The sequence below is a fragment of the Phoca vitulina genome, unplaced genomic scaffold, assembly GCF_004348235.1.
Source record: "Phoca vitulina isolate PV1807 unplaced genomic scaffold, GSC_HSeal_1.0 scaffold1, whole genome shotgun sequence".
In the NCBI taxonomy this organism is placed as follows: Eukaryota; Metazoa; Chordata; class Mammalia; order Carnivora; family Phocidae; genus Phoca; species Phoca vitulina.
In genome coordinates, this window is record NW_022589704.1 from 31,966,002 (window position 1) to 31,986,145 (window position 20,144).

The 20,144-nt window shown below is 37.4% G+C and overlaps 1 protein-coding gene across 27 annotated transcripts in view; it reads right to left on the reverse strand.

Moving 5' to 3' along the window:
- Positions 1-28: 28 nt before the first annotated feature.
- ABI2 (abl interactor 2) overlaps positions 29-20,144 on the reverse strand; it is a 123,501-nt gene continuing 103,385 nt past the window's right edge. For 14 of the 27 annotated variants that reach the window (XM_032404078.1, XM_032404069.1, XM_032404213.1 and 11 more), the window contains 3 exons: positions 19,840-19,926; positions 16,036-16,209; positions 29-7,720 (listed from right to left, as the gene is read on the reverse strand). In XM_032404078.1, the coding sequence (XP_032259969.1) occupies positions 7,545-7,720; positions 16,036-16,209; positions 19,840-19,926 (437 nt within the window). In that variant the 3' untranslated portion in view covers positions 29-7,544. The remainder of the gene's footprint in view (positions 7,721-16,035; positions 16,210-19,839; positions 19,927-20,144) is intronic. The other 13 variants (XM_032404148.1, XM_032404140.1, XM_032404040.1 and 10 more) reach the window with 1 other exon arrangement.

The window sequence follows — 20,144 nt, forward strand, 5'->3', positions numbered from 1 at the left end:
CAGGAAGCCTGCTTTTCCCTCTCCCACTCCCCCTGCTTGTGTTCCCTCTCTCGCTGTCTCTGTCAAATAAATAAAATCTTGAAAAAAAAAATGACATAGGTTCTAGGTAAGAATATAAATGCTAGACTCTTCTGTATTGAAATTTTATTCAGCTGGGTTTTTACTACTCAAACACATTATTTCTTCAGCTGCTATAATATTCCCTTAGGGTAGGTATTCTTATTTTATAGGTACGCACCTAACTGTAAATTGGATTTTTTTTTAATTTCTGGGACTTTTTAAGATGAGAAAGAAAGATTGGCGACTTAAAAATTATAGGAAATAATTTTCATCAGAAAATGTCAAAGTAATGTAGACGTGATGGTGTTTTACAGCTCTCTAAAATGAAAGTGCTCCCGCCCACTGACGGCATACTGTGCTAAGGGCCGTGAACTATCTGGGAAGTCCTCTCTGTGTGTGAAATTTTACTTGCCACTAAAAACAATGCTGAGTTTATCAAGAAAGTTTAGACAAAATTGGGAGATCATGAATAAATAACTCCAATACAGGGACAACTGAGATCAAGATTAACAGGAGCTGTGCATCCAGTTAGTTTCAGAAGCTGCTCTTCTGGGAGAATACAACCGCTAATAAGCTTGTGTCAAGGATGTAAGGTTACGAAATAGCCTGGAAAAAAAAGGTAACGGTATGGACCGGTTTTATTTGACTGTCAAGCCACCAACAGAACCCTTTGTCACCTTTTTTTCTTCTGCTAAAAGCAATTTGTTACAAACACGAGGTGAATTTAAAAAAACCTTTTCCCTAGTTTTATGTTAATTTTTCATATACCTTCAAGAGCTAACAAATTACAACTGGTAACAGTGTCTCAGATTTTATTCAAGTTCAGACCAGTTAAACCTGTATGGCCCTGTATGATTATAGGTGTAATGACTTGCTTTAAGTAGGTATAATAATTTGGATTTATACACTTGATGAGAAGATGTCTGTTTCTAAAACTCCCTCTTAGGTTGCCAGGACCTTTTGGCACTTTTGACTTTTGCTTGTACACTTTACATCAATGTGGGTGTTATCCTTAGCCCGACAGGAATATGTGCTCACTCACCAAGTTGAGATTTGATGCACAGAGAGATGCAAGTACAATGAAATATCGTATTTTTTTAAGATTTATTTTCCTTTAAAAATTCAATAGAACATTTCTACACTTTTAACCAGTCTATCCCTCCAGCTAAACAAGTGCTCTGTTCTTACTCTGCCCTCGGAAGGTCTATATGTAAAAGAAACCTGAAATTAAGCTGTAGAATAAATTTGCTAAATAATAACAATATACTTGATAAACACGTTAAGGGAAAAAATCTCCAATTTGCTCTTTGCTGAAGAGAAGACACTATCTGCTACAATCCCCAGTGCCTTGAACTCTTTTGGAGGAATAGCATTTAAAAAATATCCAACAAGCAAACTTTGAGGTGCTAATGAAAGAGAAGGAAGATGAGTATTTGTAGTTTGCGCAGAAATAGAGAAAGTGTCTGTCTCACAAGAGATGGCTTTCATCTACCTGAATGGGGTCTGGCCGCTTTCTACCAAAGACATTTAGAGAAGTGAGTCGAGTCAGGGTGATGGCGATTACTACATATTAAAAGATAGCTAAGTTCAGAAGTGACCCTGTTGATCACGGATGGCTATTAATACCAAGCTCTTAACTGCTGAAGCCTCAACCTCTTCTTAGGCAGAACATGCTTGCAGCACTTACAGAAAGTCTTTGCATTTTGGGAACTGTCCATTGTTGTCAGATTTATTGTAACCTAATACCAAAAACTGCCATTTTTCATGTTTCCTACTTCCTATATATTTTTTTTCTACTTGTAAATAATCCCTCCTAGAAAATAAGCGTTAACTGGAATGTTTCAAATGATTTTGCTTAATTTTATCATTCGCCACTAGTGAACTCCTTTTATAGAACTGTACATTCACAGTATCATTAGCTTGTGCTAAATGTTGTAAAAACACTGTTTACTGTTTTAAAGGAAAGTTGCACATATTTAACTGGGATTGCTCCTTTTCCCATTTCTTGAAAAAATGGAGTCAAGGCTTACACTGTTATCTAGGCTGTGGGAGCTTTGCCATAAATAAATAGATACAATGTAGGAATATAGTTTTTTAAAGCATGAAAAGAAGGCAAAAGGAACTAACTGCATTATAAAGTACCTAATAGAGAACATTATTCAAGATTATGATTATGCACAGCTCGGTAAAGGTGAAGTTACAATTATTTTTCTTTCAGCTTTGTTGCTGTTTTCTTCTGCTTAAATGTACGCTCTCATTTCATTATGTGCCTTGCTCCCTGATTGTGCAAACCTATATATAGATTATATATAGATATATATATGAGAGAGAGATATATTCAGTACTACTGACGATGTTTTTTTTGTTCTACTGCTGGATTAAGTTATTTTCCAAATTACTCTACCAGTTACTGTCGGTGAACTATTGTAACGGCTTAGGACAGTAGTCATACAGTGTAAATTTGTTTTGTTTTGTGTTTTCATTATGTCCGCTTACCCAATCCTTAATAAAAAGAATACATAGATTTCATTTAAACAAGGGGACTTGACTGTTTGTGGATCGGCATCCTTAAGAAATTGGTTTTGGCTGTTTATGTTGGGGTGCCCATAAATAAGCTGTGCAGTAAGAACAAATTAAGTGGGAAGGTAAACTACAATTTGATATGTTCAACTGGTTAACTTTTAGTTTGTACCAACAGAGGAGAAAAAAAGCTTTGCCTATTGAAACTAAGATTTTCTTCTTTAAACAAACAAAGTACAACCAGATCCAAAATGGGATGCTTTTTGTTTCAAAGCTTTGGTATCACAACAATTATGTGTTGGCCTGCCATGTCCAGGTATGTATAAATGTGTATTTATAACGTATTTACAAATCACTATCTTTTGTCAAACGAGGGCAAAAAAAAACCCTCTCCTTTTTGTATTAAAAAAATTGTATTTAGGGGCAAGTGATCAGAAAACCCTCAGATTAGAGCAACAGGGAAGGATTCTCTCCAATACACTTCGATTTACCACCTTAGTAACCTCTTTGGTTACTTGCATAAAAACATTCACAAGACATTTGGACATACTTTGTAGAATTTTATTTAGGTCAAGTTCTTAGTACACAGCAACAATTTCAAATACAATTTCGAAATTAAAAAGTGAAGATTCCCCCACTCAGCTGGAGGTGGCTTAATGGCACACACGAGAAACATTACTGGCAACAGACTGCTCCCTCAAGTTTTCCTGCATGATTGCTACTCAACTCAGGATACCAACCCTCCCTGCAGGAGCTTAAAAATACAACTGGCCAGATCACAAGTTGTTTAACATTCTTTTTTATAAACCATTTTAAGAAAAAAGATGCATGGACACAAAATATGAAAAACTGCTTTTCCATAGAATTCTGAAGTTGCAAAAGACATTTCCATTGTAATGTGAAAATAAGCTTTTCGTGTTTGTGTTTTACAAAAAAATCTCAAGATATTGAGCAAGGATCATTTATACACAGCTAGGCCCTATCGTTTCATTTGTCAGTTTTTTTTAAGGTTTATGAAATTCTCAAAAAGAAACAGGAATAAAGTAAACGTAAGGTTATGAGCACAATGCCTCCGTAAAAGTACTGTTTTATAAGGCTCTCTCAACTAAGGCTCTTTGCTGTGCTCCTGCCAGTGCTGAAATCAGGTAACTTATTTTTGCTACATAGTACTGAGTGGAGTAGTAGAAGGGTTAACATGAAGATAATTTTCACTAATTAAGTTGTGCTTTAGTACATTCCTTTAAACAGTTTGAATACTGATGGAATTTATCGAAACAGCATATCTTTTCAAGTATCTTCCTGAAGACATCAAGTAGCACTCGTAATTTTTAAAGAAACATACAGCATATTCAATTAAGACAGCTGTAGAAAAAGTACAGGCGTTGAGTCAGGAACTCTACTGTTTGTTGTTAACTAGCTGTTATCTGAAATAAAACATCTAACCTCATCAGTTAAAATGAACTAAAATTTTTTAAATCTCATGTAGCTCTAAAATTCTAGGATTCTAAGTAAATCATGGAAGGGAAATCACCTTAACACCAGTCAGGAGTTCCTGGCCAAAGAAGTTCAGAAGTGAACAGATGGGAAGTGATTCAGATCCCCATTCTTTTCGAAGACTTGGCAGTCACCTGCCAAATCCTTCATCAAACCCTTTTCCAAGGGAAAGGTGGCCTTCAGAACATATCATGCTCTCTCCACTGAGGAGAAAAGGTAATTTAAAAATAAAGGAACAGTTCTTAATGCAGAAAGGTACCTGCTAAAAGAAAATGAACACAAAAGGATAAAAGCAAAACTACCGTCATTTTGATGCCTCTCAAGCAGAAAAATCCTAAGTAATCATCTGTAATCAACATAAAACTGCTAGGGAGCACAGCTCCATCACAGACATCACTGTAAAGATGCATAAACCTTCTGTCTAGCTGGGTAAGAAACAGCAGCAGGATGGGGGGAAAGAAAGCGAGGGATAAGAAAGTCTCACCTAGTGACTTCTAGGAACACAGCAAAAGTAGCAGGCCCTTGCCACCCCTAAGATGGGAACAGCAGGTGCCCCTGAGGGAGAGAGAAAGCAGGTAGCCAAAAAATGGAGAATACTGAACAAGACATCTTCAAAGAATCATATTTACTCCAAATACAGCAGGGGCTGAATCTCTCAGGTCTAGATCTTGACACTATTTTGGTTTTTGATTTATTGCCTTATTAGCCATAAGGTCAACAAGAAAGTGATTTTCATTCATCTCCCCCGGGCCTTTCAAATACTAGTACCAAAAGTGGGGGGTGGGAGGGGGAGAGAGACTTCAGTCACTTTTACTTTAAGGAAAAGCACTTCAGAAGGATAAAAAATCCCCTCTCCCATTAGATTCCCTCTATCCTGTTAAAATGGTTGCTTACAAGTCAGCAGATTTTAGACTTGGATCATCTTTGCCACAATATTATGTATCCTGTAAGATTTCTGCATTCATTTGGAATTCCTACTACCAACCATCCTGTAGTTCATAAAAAAAATAAATTGGGAGGGGGGGGACTTACGATAAATCAAGAAATACTACCTTCACAGACTATTAATAGCATGCAATCTGTGAAATATTACATACATTAAAAGTCTCCAATTACTGTAGGCCTGGCCCGTCATCATTACATAGCATCCTTCCAAGACAATATATAGAATTTAAAACTGTACAAAAATTTAAAATATGCAGAAAATCCAACAGGTATTTTTAAAACAATTGTATACATTAGTGTTAAATAATATAGAAAAAGTCAGCTGACCGATGGAGCCCCCTCTGCTGCAGGTCTTCAGTATGAAGGACTGCACCAGTGTCTTCTGCAGGCCACAATCCAGCAGGGGTCCAAAAGGCAAGGTGACCGCCACCAACTTTTTTTGCACAATTATCTTCTCTGCTTCTATAGGTGTGAGCTGTGAATACTATATTGGATTTCAAAATACCCTCTTGCCTTAAAAATCCACTAAGCTTTCTCAGCACAAAGCTATTGAAGTAAAAACTGGAACACATCTAAATTTCAAAACAGTTTTCCTAGTTATACACCAACACTAAGAAGAGTTTAACCTATCCAGGTAGATAGTCTTGGTCCATAATAAACCTGAAGGCTCAGAGGACACTCAGGGCCATTACTTTAAAGGAAAACAGAGCACAAAGAATGTCAAGAATACCTAACAAAAGCATGAATTGGAGGCAAGTTAATGAACGCTAATGTTGAAATCTAAACGCAAAATAGCTACCTTGCAATGTGTGGGGGAAAACCCCTGCAACTTTAAAACAAAAAGTCTTGGTAAGGGAACCCTGTATCTGGGTCTGTTAAATAGTGATGAAGTTTTGTGCTCCAAAAACAGATCTACAAGTGGAATATTAACTTCTGCTTACACCATCTGAATTCCCTCATACACTAGGTGCACTTGTTCATTTTTCAATCAGATCCCCCTACCTACATTATCCTGTTCAAGGCCTTCATTTGAAATAAACGCAGTGCTTGCCCCTCTCTCCCCTTTTTACCCAGCACCGGGAAATGACTTGGCAAAGTCCCTGGGACGGGGACAAACCCATGGCAGCTCTGGGCCCGTGAGCTGGGTCCTCACCACAAAATCCAGCTGCTGAGCAGCAAGCCCTCCTGGACCCTTTCATCAGTATTTTTTACTGAAAGAAGCGATGGTTAAAGCCAGCTGCCTTACGAGCTCCACTGAATGTGAAGCTGTAACTTGTACATACAGAAAAAAATACTGTTTCGCTCAAAATTATCTTGATTTTTATCTATGTAAGTAGATGAGTATTTGGCCTTAAACCTCTCATCCCACTATTCTTAGTCCAAGATAGAAGGTTCAAATTCTTGCCAAGAGCAGCGACTTCAAAAGCCAATCAAAAAACCGGGAGAGTATTTACCTTTCCTAGAACTAAGTAAACTCAGCAGCAGTAACACTGGCCATTAACAACATTCGGGGAGCACAGGAGCAAGCCTCTGATTCCCAGTGACTGTCAAGAGACTTGAAAATAACTGCTATTTTCCAAGAAAGAATGTCTTCCTAAATAGTGAGAGAAGTAAAGAAATAGCTGGTCTGACCTCCAAGATTCTAGTCCTGGAAACAGTGCCTAAGGCAAAGGTCTAGGATGCCTAGAGCACAACATTTTCTCCAGGTCAGTCTCAACCTCAGGAACCTCACATCTAGCTTCACTCGCCTGCTTCAGTCTGGGAGCCAGGCGACTGCACGTCACACGTCTGGGCCCACAAGCCCTCGGTGGCAGCGCAGTCTCCTGCAGCGGCCGCAGCACATTGAAATCAAACCAGCAACTGTTAACCACCCTCGCAATGTCTGGGGACTCACTTCATCATCCTCAATCTACAAAGTGAAAAACATGAAGGGATGCAAGTCAGCAGCACTCACTCGGTGCACTCAAGTGCTGAGAGAATGCAGAATTTACAGTGTTAAGAGGAAAGAAGCCATCGAAACAGTTATAAAAATGGTTACGTATGCTATTTAAATACTAGTTCTCTCCTCCTCATCCAAGTGGAAGAAAGTGTGGGGCTAAGGTACAGCACTAGGGCCACGAGGCTGACCCTCTAGCACAGGCACTGAAGAGCGTCCAATGCCACAGATTCTGCAGGAGGAGAAATCCCAAGGGTGTACAGTATTCCTGAGAAAGATCCCAGATTTTCTGAATCAGTCTTAACCTGATTTGTCTTACAGAGTTATATGCTGTTATACCTCTGACATATTTAGAAATGGTCACTTTATTTTAATCCAAACAGCTCAGCATAGTACAAATAATGGCAGAAAGATCCATTTGTTCAGATTCAGCTTGCTTTTTTAATACTGGGGAGTAAACCAAAAAAACATAAGTAGTTTGTGTCATTTGTATCCTTCCTTCATTTCACTGGAGGGAAATCCCCAGGGCCTTTTGATAATCTGGGAAGACCTGACTATTCCTGTGAGGGAAACACAGCCCTGCTGAGCTTTACTCAGAATAATGCATGATAGACTCAACATAATTCCCAGGAAAGAGCCCAGTCACTCCATTCATAACTCCCTCATACCAACCATCATCATTCTTCTTGATGACATAAATAATGGCTCCTTCCTGAAAGGACAGCTCATCTTCCTTGTCTTTTGTATAATCATAAATTGCCACAACTAGAGGGGGAAAAAAAATAGGATATGAAAAGAATAACATCCCCAGAAAGACAGAAACAAATAAATGAATATCCATCCTTTCCCAACTGCTGCAGTACTTCAGTGACTTTCTAAACACAAACTAAAAAAATTTTTTTCTAATACCCAGTTATATACAATAAAATCCCATCTTGGAGAGGTCAGGTTCAAAACAGTATAAAAGGGAAGAAAAAAAAAATCATATTTAGTCAAACTTACCCTTCAGGAGCCTAGGGGAAAATACCTTACTGAACCAGAATCGGGAAAGATGGCTGCTACTTCAGCTGAGCTTGTTTAAGCACCATATTGTGTAAAAACACGTATCTTTAAACATGCGAATTATACTAGTGCATTAAGATGCACCATAAAAGGCAAGTGAGAAAATGAGAATAAGGGAATAGCGGATTTACATCTCCAACTTTCTAGAACCTATACCTATTCATGAAGTAGAATAAGCAGTTGAATTCCCACGAGTTCTATGTGTCAAAAGTGGGAGTCTACTATATATAATCTTTTAAAACACAGGCTGCATTATGCCAGTTTAACATATCCACAATGATGGGCCAAGAGTTTTAAGAAAACAAAGATACCTGTCAGCCCTCCTGTAATTTTCACTGCTTAAATAATTTGGTAACAAAGCTGAGACAATCTCTGGTTGCTAATCATTAGACCTCAACAGTTTAGTTAACTTGGGATACCTTGTAACTTGCTCAACTCCACATGAAGATTTATTTTTATAAAAGGATCCTCTGTACCTTTATTATACCACTCAGAACTTCACTCAAGAAAATCTCCATCTAGCCATCATTCTGATAAGTATATACTGACTTTGTTAGTTTCTCATGCAAACTTAATCCTCACGTAAATAAGAAAACAAAACAACAGGGACTTATGATTTAGTGTGACTTGCCCTAGTTAATTTTTGTTTCTGGCCTGCTTTAGTAAAAATTAAATGGCTTTCTTAATCTCTGAATATTTGCCATTACAGTAATCTATTAAGGATACCAGAAAATACTTTAGAGGAGCCTCGGAAGAGTTTATAGCGTGTACTTCTCAAAACAGAACCAAACACCTAAATACAAATACAATTAGATGACACAGAAGTTTAACTAAATGGAAGAGAATACAAGATATGTAGAGTACTTTGTACTTCTAGTCAACCTAATATCGTTTAGCTTTTCTTTGAGTTGATAACATGCTTAATGCTTCTGGAAATGCAAACCCACTGCAAGTAATTAAGAGGAGAAGTCCTGCTAATTCTACCTCCTAAATCTCTCAAATCCAAACACTTTTCTCCATCATCAGCAGTCACTGCCCTAGTCGGGGCAGCAGGCTTTAAGAATACACCTATCACCCAGTACCTAAAGATTTTCTAAGCAATATGAGTGACATAATTTTATAGAGATACTTTCTAGATTCTCAACTTTAAAAATACTACTTCCTTACACCAGAAGCTAATATAACATTGTATGTTAACTATACTGGAATTAAAAAAAATATATATATATATATATATTATATATATATATTATCATATATATATATATGGCTTCCTAAAACTGGTCTGCTGGAGATACCTTCAATCAGTCATAAAAATTCTCATTTCCTGTTTATCCTTAATAGTGGATTATCTTAAAGTCCAGAACAGTTCTGGGTGCCAAAGGGACAATTCAAAATACTGGTGTGGTATTAAGAAAGAATTACTCCACTGATCAACCCAACCTGTTTGCAAAGTTCCTTTGCTTTTAACAAAATTTAAGAAATACTATACTGGAGTTACCAGCTGACACATGATCAAAGATAATTTTTCAAGGCAGAACATTATTCGATTTTTGGCAGATAACTCTAAAGGAGTTAAAAAAAAATTGAGTGACAGTGCCACATGAAAAATACTTCCATTTGCATCTGCTTATTTATGTGAACAAGGTTTTCAGCACCATGGCCTCACTTGAGGCCTTCATCTCTTGCTTAGGAAGGTATCCAGCCTGGTCTTCCCGATTCTATTTTTCTTACTGCCTAATGTACTCTCCACTATTACCAGGTTATCTTAAAAAAAAAAAAAAGTTAAAATATAAGTTCATGGGAACTTATAAACCTGCTTAAAAATATTCCACAATTTCCCTCTACCATTAGATTTTTTTAAAAAGAAAAAAAATGCAAACACCTCAGGCTGGTATTCAAGGCTTCCCACTACTAATTACAACTCGCTTCCCCTCATACCCCACCCTCTCCCTACAACCCACCATGTTACATGTGACACTACTCACCACATCCCAAACCGCCATGCCCTTTCACTCAGAGGATTCTGAGTGAATCCTTCTGGACGGCCCTTCTTATCTTTCTTCTTTGCCTGAGAAACTCCTACTCATCATTCAAGACACACCATAAATGCCATGTCGTCTGACCAGCTTTCTGGAATCCCCAGATAGAATTAATGGCCCTATTCACTTTTTGACAATCATTAATGGAGCATCTATGCTGATTTTTAGAGATAAAAGGTGAACAAGACAAGGGACTGTCATAGTCTTGGGAAGACAGAAATGTTATCTGATAAGTTACCATACATGGTTTATACTTCTACCAAGAAGTCACATCATTGAGCTGGAAGAACACAAGAACAGATGGCTTGATAGAAGGAAGGGACATAAAATGGGCACTGACAAATAAGTTGAAGTTTGCCAGGAAGAATTTAACGCTAATAAAAAGTACAGCTAAGACTCAATCCCAGGTCTGAGATCAAGCTGAGGACAGTGGTTAAGAATGTGGGCTCTAAGGGAAAAAAAAAAAAGAACGTGGGCTCTAGGGTTATATCACCTAGTTCAAATCCCAGCTCTAGCACTTGTAAGTTTACAGAACATACTTAACTTTCCTAAGCTTCTTTTTACTCAACTGTATAATGGGAATTACAATAGTGCTAATACCTCAAAACAACAGAACATTGTTATATTAAATGAAGCAGTGCACGTACAAGATACAGCCCAGGGGCCTTGTTTATGATAAGTAAACATTATCTATATAAATGTTAGCTTCTTTTATTATCATTAATAACTATTATGATATACTATCTTTTTTGTAACACTAACATTTTCTTTATATAAATTATTTTTGAACCTCAATTTCCTAGTTTGCAAAATGGGGAGACTAATTGCCTTACATACGTAGTAACTTTAGCATTATGCCAAGCACATAATAAATACATAAAAACATCTGTTCTTTATCCAGGTTAAATCAAGATCCTCACGTATACACATTATCTCCATCTGGCTAGTATAGCAGTGATCAAAGGTTAAGATAAACCACCTCCTACGGCAGTGGTTCCTCAACCTTGGAATTATCGGAAGAACTTTAAAAAATTCTGATGCCTGCGATGCATGCCCATGGATTCTGGTTTCTTAGGTCTCGAGGTGCAGACATATTAAATACTGCCTCGGTGACTCTAAGATGCAGGCAGGCCCTACAGTCTAAGCTAACAAAATGAGTCATTAGGCAGCAGCCTTAACATTTGATGCACATTCAAACAAGAAAGCAACCATAAGCAAAGCATGGTTGGTTCTTTTTGTTTTGCCGGAAAGAGTAAGAAAGAGCTTACTTGATTTTCATGTTTTAAAAGATCTGAACTTAACAGATAAATCAAACTTTGAAAAACATCTTAGAGAACAATTCAGGCATATTCTTTTAAACTCTAAAGAGTTACTTGGACTGAAAGCAACTCACTTTCCTCTCTTACAAATTTCTCCAGATTTTTAACATACTCACTGAAGAGTACATTTTTAGAAAGCAAACCTTTCTTTCATTGTGCTCTTCTTTTAAGGAATAACTGAGCTCGTTTTTCAGAGCTGAAAACTGTCATCACTTTATCTAGGACAGCGTTAAAATCAGGTAGGGAGTTTGTAAAACATGTCAATGCCCAAAGCCATACCCTCCTACTGTAGGACTTTGGGCTTTTTTTCTTAAAAACAGCTTTATTAAGGTGTAATTTAGACACAAAATACAACCACTTACGTGTAGAGTTCAATGAGTTTTGTCAAATGTATGCACTGTATACATGACAAATACATCACCACCACCACAGTCATCATACAGAACATGCCCACCACTCCGAAGTTTCCTTTTGCCCCTATGTAAATTTCCTCACCCACCAGTATTGGTCCCTGGAAACCACTGATCTTCTAGATTTCATTTAAATGGAATCACGAAGTATGAGTCTTTAGTGTCTAGATTCTTTCATTAGAATAATGCTTGAAATCCATCCATACTGTTGCTTGTATCAATAAATTTGTTCCTTTTCTTTGCTGAACAGTATTCCATTGAATGGATGGATATCCCACAACTAGTTTATCCATTCACTAGTTGAAAGACACTTGAGTTGTTTCCAGGTTTTAGCTATTATGAATAAAGCAGCTATGAAGGTTTGAGTTCAAGTCTTCGCATGAACATAGATCTTCATTCCTCTTAAGTAAATATGTAGGAAGGGATTGCCAGATCAGGTTGGCAAGTATGTCTAATTTCATAAGAAAACAGACAGCTATTTGTCAAAGTAGCTGAAACATGCTGCACTCTCACCGGCAAAGCCTAAGAGCTCCAGTTTCACTACCACACTTCCTCCAACACTTGGTATTGTCAGGGTTTCTAACCATAGTCATTCTAGAGGGTGTGTAGTGGGATTTAGTTTGGTTCACAGTGGCTTTAATCTGCATTTCCATAATGACTAATAATGTTAAGCATCTTCTCATGTGCTTATCTGCAATTCATGCATCTAATTGGTGAAGTGTGGTCAATTTTTTTTTTCTACAAGCTGTTTGCCTCCTTACTGAGTTATTTTGCAAAAATCCTTCCCAGTCTAGGCTTGCCTTGTTATTTTCTTTACAGCATCTTTGAAGAAGGAAAGTTTAATGAAATTCAATCTATCAATTTTTTATGTGCTCTCTATAATTTTTTTTCCTAATCCCAAAACATAAAGATTTTCTCCTATATTTTTCTTGAGAAGTTGTATAGTTTAGGTTGTACATTAGGTCTAAAATACATTTCAAGGGGCACCTGAGTGGCTCAGTCGTTAAGCATCTGCCTTCAGCTCAGGTCATGATCTCAGGGTCCTGTGATCGAGCCCTGCATCGGGCTCCCTGCTCGGCAGGAAGCCTGCTTCTCCCTCTCCCACTCCCCCTGCTTGTGTTCCCTCTCTTGTGTCTCTCTGCGTCAAATAAATAAATAAAATCTTTAAAAAAAACAAAATACCTTTCAAGTTAATTTTTGTGTATGGTAAAATAAGGGTAAGAAAGTACATGAACATTAATTTTTTACCTTTACTTCACCACACAAATTTTTCTGGACTCACTCCTAACGGTTTTAGGTAGAATAAATCTGATGACTGTTGCTCTACCTTGGCCAGAAATGGAAGACCACAATTTGTTAATATAAGCTCCCCAAATGATGGCTATCCAATTGTTATAGCACATTCGTTGAAAACACTACCCTTCCCCCACTGAATTACCTTGACACCTTTGTTAAACAATGTATGTGGATCTTTTTCTAGATTCTGTATTCTATTGATTTATATTTCTGTACTTATATCAACACCACACTGTCCCGAATACTGTAGCCTTAGTTTAAATCCTCCAACATTAGTCTTTTTTTAAAAAAAACTGTTTTGATTCTTTGAGATCTTTTGCATTTCCATATAACTATTAGAATCCCCTTGTCAATTTCTGTAAGAATGGCTCCTGGAATTTTTACTGAAATTGCATTCAATTTACAGATCAATTTGGGGAAAAACCAATTATTGAACAATAATGATCAAAGAGCATAATATATCTCCTGATTTATTTAAGGCCTTTATTAATTTCTCTTAATGTTTTACAGTTTTCATTATATAGGTCTTACATATATTTTATTAAATTTATCCTGAAGTATTTCATATTTTTGATGTTACTACAAAAGGTATAGTCTTGTAAATTTCAATCGCCAAATGTTTGTTGCTCGTATATAAAAATCCACTTCATTTGGGGTGCCTGGGTGGCTCAGTTGGTTAAGCGTCTGCCTTCGGCTCAGGTCATGATCCCAGGATTCTGGGATCAAGCCCCGCATCGGGCTCCCTGCTCAGTGGAGAGCCTGCTTCTCCCTCTCCCTCTTCCCCCTCATGCTCTATCTCTGTCGCTATCTCTCTCTCAAATACAATCTTTAAAAAAATAAAAAAAATAAATAAAATCCAATTAATTTTGCACATTGACTTTGTAGCCTACAATCTTGCTAAGCTCGCTTTTTAGTTCTACCAGCTTCTTTGTGGATTCCTTGTAGGATTTTCTACATATAAGATCGTTATCTTCTGGGGCACCTAGGCAGCTCAGTCAGTAAAGTGTCTGCCTTTGGCTCAGGTCATGATCTCAGGGTCCTGGGATCAAGCCTGGCATCAGGCTCCCTGCTCAGCAGGAGAGTTTGCTCCCCCCTCTCCCTCTGCTACTCCCCCTGCTTGTGCTCTCTCGCTCTCTCAAATAAATAAAAAAAAATCTTAAAAAAAAAAAAATCGTATCTTCTGCAAATGAAGACTATTTGATATTGTCCCACATATCTGTTGCTCTGTTTTCTGGTTTTTCTCCATTCTCATTTTGGATAGTTTGTATTGTCATATCGTCCAAGTTGCTGATCTTTTCTTCTGAAAGTGTCACTTTACATACTGTTATTTTTCATCTCTAGAAATTCTATGTGGGTTTCTTTCTTTTTTTTTTTTTTTTAAAGATACTCTGCTTCTCTCTTGTGTTTATGTTTTCTTTTACTTTCTTGGACACATGGGCATTTCTAATATATAACAGCCTTGTCTGGTAATTCCATCATCTCAGTCACTTCTAGCTTTGTTTCTATTGACTGACTTCTTTTAGTTATGAGTTATATTTTCCTGCTTTTTTACATGCCTTGAAATTTTTGGATGCTGGACACTGTGGATCTTACTTTTTGGTGCCCTGGATTTTTTTTACTTTTTTGAACAATGTTGGATTTTGTTCTGGAGATCAATTAAGTTACTTGAAATCAGTTGGATGCTTTCAAGGTTTGCATTTAAGCATTTGTTAGAACAGTCCAGAGCAACCTTTAGTGTAGGGCTAATTTGGCCCCATCACTAAGGGGACACAGTTTTGAGGCCTCTTCTCTATGTCTTGTGTATTGCAAGGTCTTTCTATTCTGGCTGGTTCGGGAGCATGAACTATTCCCAGACTTGTTATTTCCAATAATTTTTTTGCATACTTCTTTCTAGTTGTTCTTTCTCCAGTCTCAGGTAGTTTCTTCACACACATGCACAGATGAGTATTCAATCAAAGACTTACAGGGACCCTTCTGCAGATCTCCAGAGCTCTGTCCTCTTTGTGTAACTACTTCTTCTCTGTGGCCTCCCAAGATACTGATCTCTACCTTGTCTACGCAGTGAGATCTCCAGGCTCTGTTTGGATTCCACCTCCTTGTACTGTGGCCCAGAAATTTCCCCTAGTTAGCAAGCTAGGACAATCAAAGGTTTACCTCGTTTGACTTCCTTCTCCATCATGGGGTCACAGTCTACCACTGCCTGTTGTACAATGTCTGAAAATCATTATTTTTTATATTTTTTTCTGAATTCATTCCTGCTTTAGGAGGAAGGGTAAATCTGATCTGCTTTACCTTGGCCAAAAGTGGAAGTCCACTATTTGTTAGGGTAAGCTCCCCAGTTGATTCTAATGTGGTCAATTTTTAAAACCAGTGAGTAACTTTGATTTCCTTAATAGAAAATTTCAAGATAGGATACATTTTTTTCTGAGCTAGTCTTGGTGAGATTTGGAAGCCTGTGTCCCAAAAGTATGTCAGAAAAGTTTCATTCAGAAAAATTTTTCACTTAAAAAAATGCCCAATACTACTCTGCAAAGAAACTGAGAAACCATTATTGTTTGGAAGAAAGTTTCATATGCAGATGCTTAGCCTAAAATATCTACTAGAAGATACCACAAAAATAACTAATAATTTGGAAAAACCATCCTCTTCCTGAGGCATTCCAGAAAAACCCTATTTTTAAAATTTTTGTCTTATAGAAACCACTCATAAAAAAGCATGTTCAGTAGGAACAATAAATAATCATCAGTATAAAATCAGATAGTCACAGAATTTTATTAGTGTGACTTTTAAAAATCACGAACATTGTAAACTAAATTAATAAGATGTTGCATAGGTTATGCAAGCAAAACTTTACCTATCAGTAAAAAAATAAGGTTCTCTTCAGTACCAGTAAATTCCATTTCTATGTAGAGGTGTCTTCCCATCCCTCTAGATATCCCTCTGAAACTTACCCTTTTCCAAGTAAGATCTTGGAGCCCACGGTGGGTCCTCTTCAGCATAAGGATCACTATATTCAACCACAGCTGCTTCCTCCTCTTCATAATCTTCTGGGGGAGGAGGAGGAGGGGGGGACTCATCAAAGACTGGTTCTTCCACAGGTGGTGGTGGAGGTGGTGTATCTGAAACTGAGAATGTACCAAGCTGATAACAAAACTACATGTTATGCAAAGTTCAGTATTTCCTATCCAAGCTTCTATATACACGGAATATAAATCTAGACTTGAAAATGATGATCTTTCAAAAAATGAGTGGGCAAGAGAAGGCTCCCCACCAACTATAATGTTTCAAATCTCCAAGCATGACTTTCTCCTCCCTTTGGGTGAGGACTGATGGGTGTTGAATAAAGCTTAGCCAAAACAGTAATTATTAAATGAGCCTCTTGGAACCTGTTTATGCTAATACAGAATCCTCTTTTTCAAAGAAAGAGATAAGTACAATATAGTTTGGTTTTATGTTATATCCAAGGAGCAGTGGTTATCAGAAATATTAATAATTTGGATATGTACAAGCATATTTAATTTATAATAAATTAGAATGTGCTTGTGTATAGTCAAATATTAGTAATCTACATTCCTTTCAATGAATTTTTTTTTAAATAGCATTTTACCAAATTAGTGGAATGGAAATCACAAGACTTTGGGTAACTTAATCTATGAAGATGTTTGTGTTTGCTGTTTTTTATAGAGAGAGAGAATTTCAACTAATTCAGACTGATTTATGATCCAGAATCTCCTCAAGCTAAATATCCAAGAGTGACTTAAAAGTCTCTCCTTGTAGAGATCTGCTTCCACAGCTCAAGTATCAGCATATAGTAACATCTAAAAGATTATCTCCAAACTCAGGCAACTCAAAGCTTTCAAAATGCTTGGTACATAATTGAGCACAGCTCAACAAAATAAACTGAGTAAAGCTGCATTTATCAGCTGCCCAATTTTATTTATTAATTCTTATTTATGAGGTATCAGTACTGTTTCTGTGAAATCCTCTGAGCAATCCTGTTTATTTTCTCTCTTTCATCTAAGCCTACTGATTGACTCTGAGAAGACTGCTGGTGTCTGGTGAGGACCAGCCACACCAGTATCAGACTCTGTCCTATTCCAGTATGCTTCCACCTGCTGCCAGTCTACTTCCCAACCTCTCTGCTTGACGCATTTCAAAACTTTATCCATTAAAGGGGATTCTTTTACTCATAATGGTTTTTTTAAATAAAAACTATAGATATGTGATTTAGCATATATTTTATGACAAATTACATATGGTTGGGATAAGAATCAACAATATAACCTATTTGCACTTATAAGGTAAAGAGATTGACTTTAAACAATTACATAAAAACAAAGATCCAAAGGAACGCTGTCTTTCAAAACAATCACCTTGAGAAATTACACCACAAAATTACTCAGATTCTGCCATTGCTTATTTTTACCGTTTCTTAGAACGCCTCAGAGTTAGTTTAATGAGACTGACATAAGCTACCATTTTTACTTAAAATGTTCCAATTACTCAGCTAGCACTTTCTGATACATTATTTCATTTAATCTTTACTTTGGGAGGTGTGTTTTTAGTCCTCATTTTATGGGTGTGGAAACTGGCTTTCCAAGAGTAAGTAGTCCTACACTGAGTAAGTGGAAGAGCAGGAATTTGAACTTCAGGGCCTGTTATCTTAAGAGATACACTATTATGGGATGAGATCAGCAACTTTAAAGTCATGTTTCATGATTATTCATTCAACAAACATCAACTGAGAGCTTACTATGGTTAGCTACTATGCTCAGCACTGGGACAGAGCAGTAGGCAAAAATCAGAGAGACATGGACAACCAAATTTTCACTAGTAATTATGTGCAGTAAGTGCTTTAAGTCACTATGGAAAACACAGCAATAGACCAAAACTCTTATGTAGGTCAGGAAAGGTTTCCTGAACCTGAAGAATAAGTAAGAGTTAATGGCCAGAGGGTAGGATGGAGTGAGGGTAGATACTTCATGTCAGATGTAAAGGAAAAAAAAATACAAAGGTAAGAAAGTAGGAACCCTTCAAAGAACGGGCCAAAGTTCAGTAGAAAGAGGCATGAGGAAGCTGAAGAGGACTAAGCAGGAAAGACCTTCCAACAGTTTGAATTCTATCCAAAGAGCAATGGGGAGCCATAGAAGGATTTTAAGAAGAATAATAGAATCATAGCTGTACTACTGAGCCCAGTATACCTGGTTCCAAATAATTCCAGACTGTTTCCAAACATCGATCTTATTACAGACTATCTGCTACCAGAGTAATCTTCAAAATCATATACCTGAAAACTATGAAGATAATTCTAAAAGACAAGTATGTATCTTTCCAAGGTGAATGTTTTGAAGAGAACATTCATTTGAATGCAGAAGTCCTGCTGTCTCTGTAAAATAAGCCACAGCTCACCTCATACACAAAGTTTTCTTATTTTTATACATTTTGTAGGTGAGAAATATCTATATATGACTATGGAAAGAAAGAAAAGACTATCCCAAAAGGCAATCACACTGCTAAATATTGGAGGTGCTCATGCTCATGGTTTACCTTCCAATAAGCAAAAGCTAGACTACTTTCAGAAGCTAGCAAACAGAGATGCAAAGGCACCTGAAAGAGACACTGAGCCCTTAGGCAAGTAAGACTGGATTATAACCAGTTGAAATACAACAAAGAAATGTGTCCATAAAAAGGGGGCATTTGGTTAGCTATAGAAGCACAAAAAAACAAACAAACAAAAAAACAAAATCCAGGGACTAGAGTGTCTGCTCTGTGTCCGATGCTTCTCTAAGTGCTGGGGAAACAGCCAGCCAACAGAACCACCAAAAGTTCCTGCTCTCATAAGAGCTCACATTCTAGTATCAGCAATGCCCATCGAAGAAGCAGGAGTCCTAAGCAACAGAGTGCAAACATTTCTACCCCTCTGGTCAGGCCATCCCTGTTATGAGATACAGAGATTGGGCTTCTTCATACTGATGGCATTAAAACTTTCATTAACGTAATTCCCCTGGTTCAGATTCCATACCCATCATGCAACCTGATGATTGTGATGTGGGTTCCTTGTATAGACCACCCATAAAAAGAGAATTCATCTATCTGACGGACTATGTTCACTGGTGTCTGTGACAGCAATTCCTCACTGAATGTGATACAGGCCTCCTGCTTTGTAGGTATCAGGCTCCTGAGCTTCCTTAATGCTTCCCTAGGAGAAGACTGAATGGGTCAATAAAATTAGTTATCTAATCCTGCATGTCTTGACCCCAGGCCACAGGCCAGTGTAAATTCATCGCCAATTCTTTTGGGAGACAGACTGGCAATTTGGTCCCCTGAGACCTACCACGGCATGGCCATCTTTACACCTGGAATCACAAGACTGGAGGAAGATTCTCAAGCCGGCCACAAAACCCTACAACTCCAGTGATAGGAAACTAGGCTACTACTTGTTTGAGCAACCCAGAGAAAAAGATGGGATATCTGGTGACCAAGTAGCATCTCCTTGGTTAGATGTGGTCTTTCTTTTCTTACATGTGCTTTATTTTACTTTTGTCTTCTCTTCACTACCAGATTTTAAGTTACCTGAAAGCAGAGGACTTCATCTTAATTATTTTATCATTCACACTAGCTGCTCACCCAGTGACTTGTTCATAATATGCAAATATGTGAAGTATTAGCGAATGAATTACTATTCAGCCAATCTTATATAAATGACATTTTATGCCTATAATCTGATCTACAGCATAAAGAAGACATAAACTTACTATTTTCTTGGACTCTGGCCACAAATCCCATTAAAGGTAACTGAGGAGTTACCTGTAGAATGGAGGGAGGAGGAGGAGCAAGAGATACTGCAAAAACAAAAAAGGTGTGGAGGATAAGGGGTAAGGGCGAGTTACATTAAAAGGAAAGGCTAATACAATCAAATGAACATATAAGGAGGGAAACCACTATGTACAAATATTTTATAAGCTATCTTAAAGATCCTCTTCTGAGGGATAATACATTAACACAAAAAACAAAGCATTAAGGGGAGTTTAAAGAAAGTTCTAAAAATTGTAACAGGAAG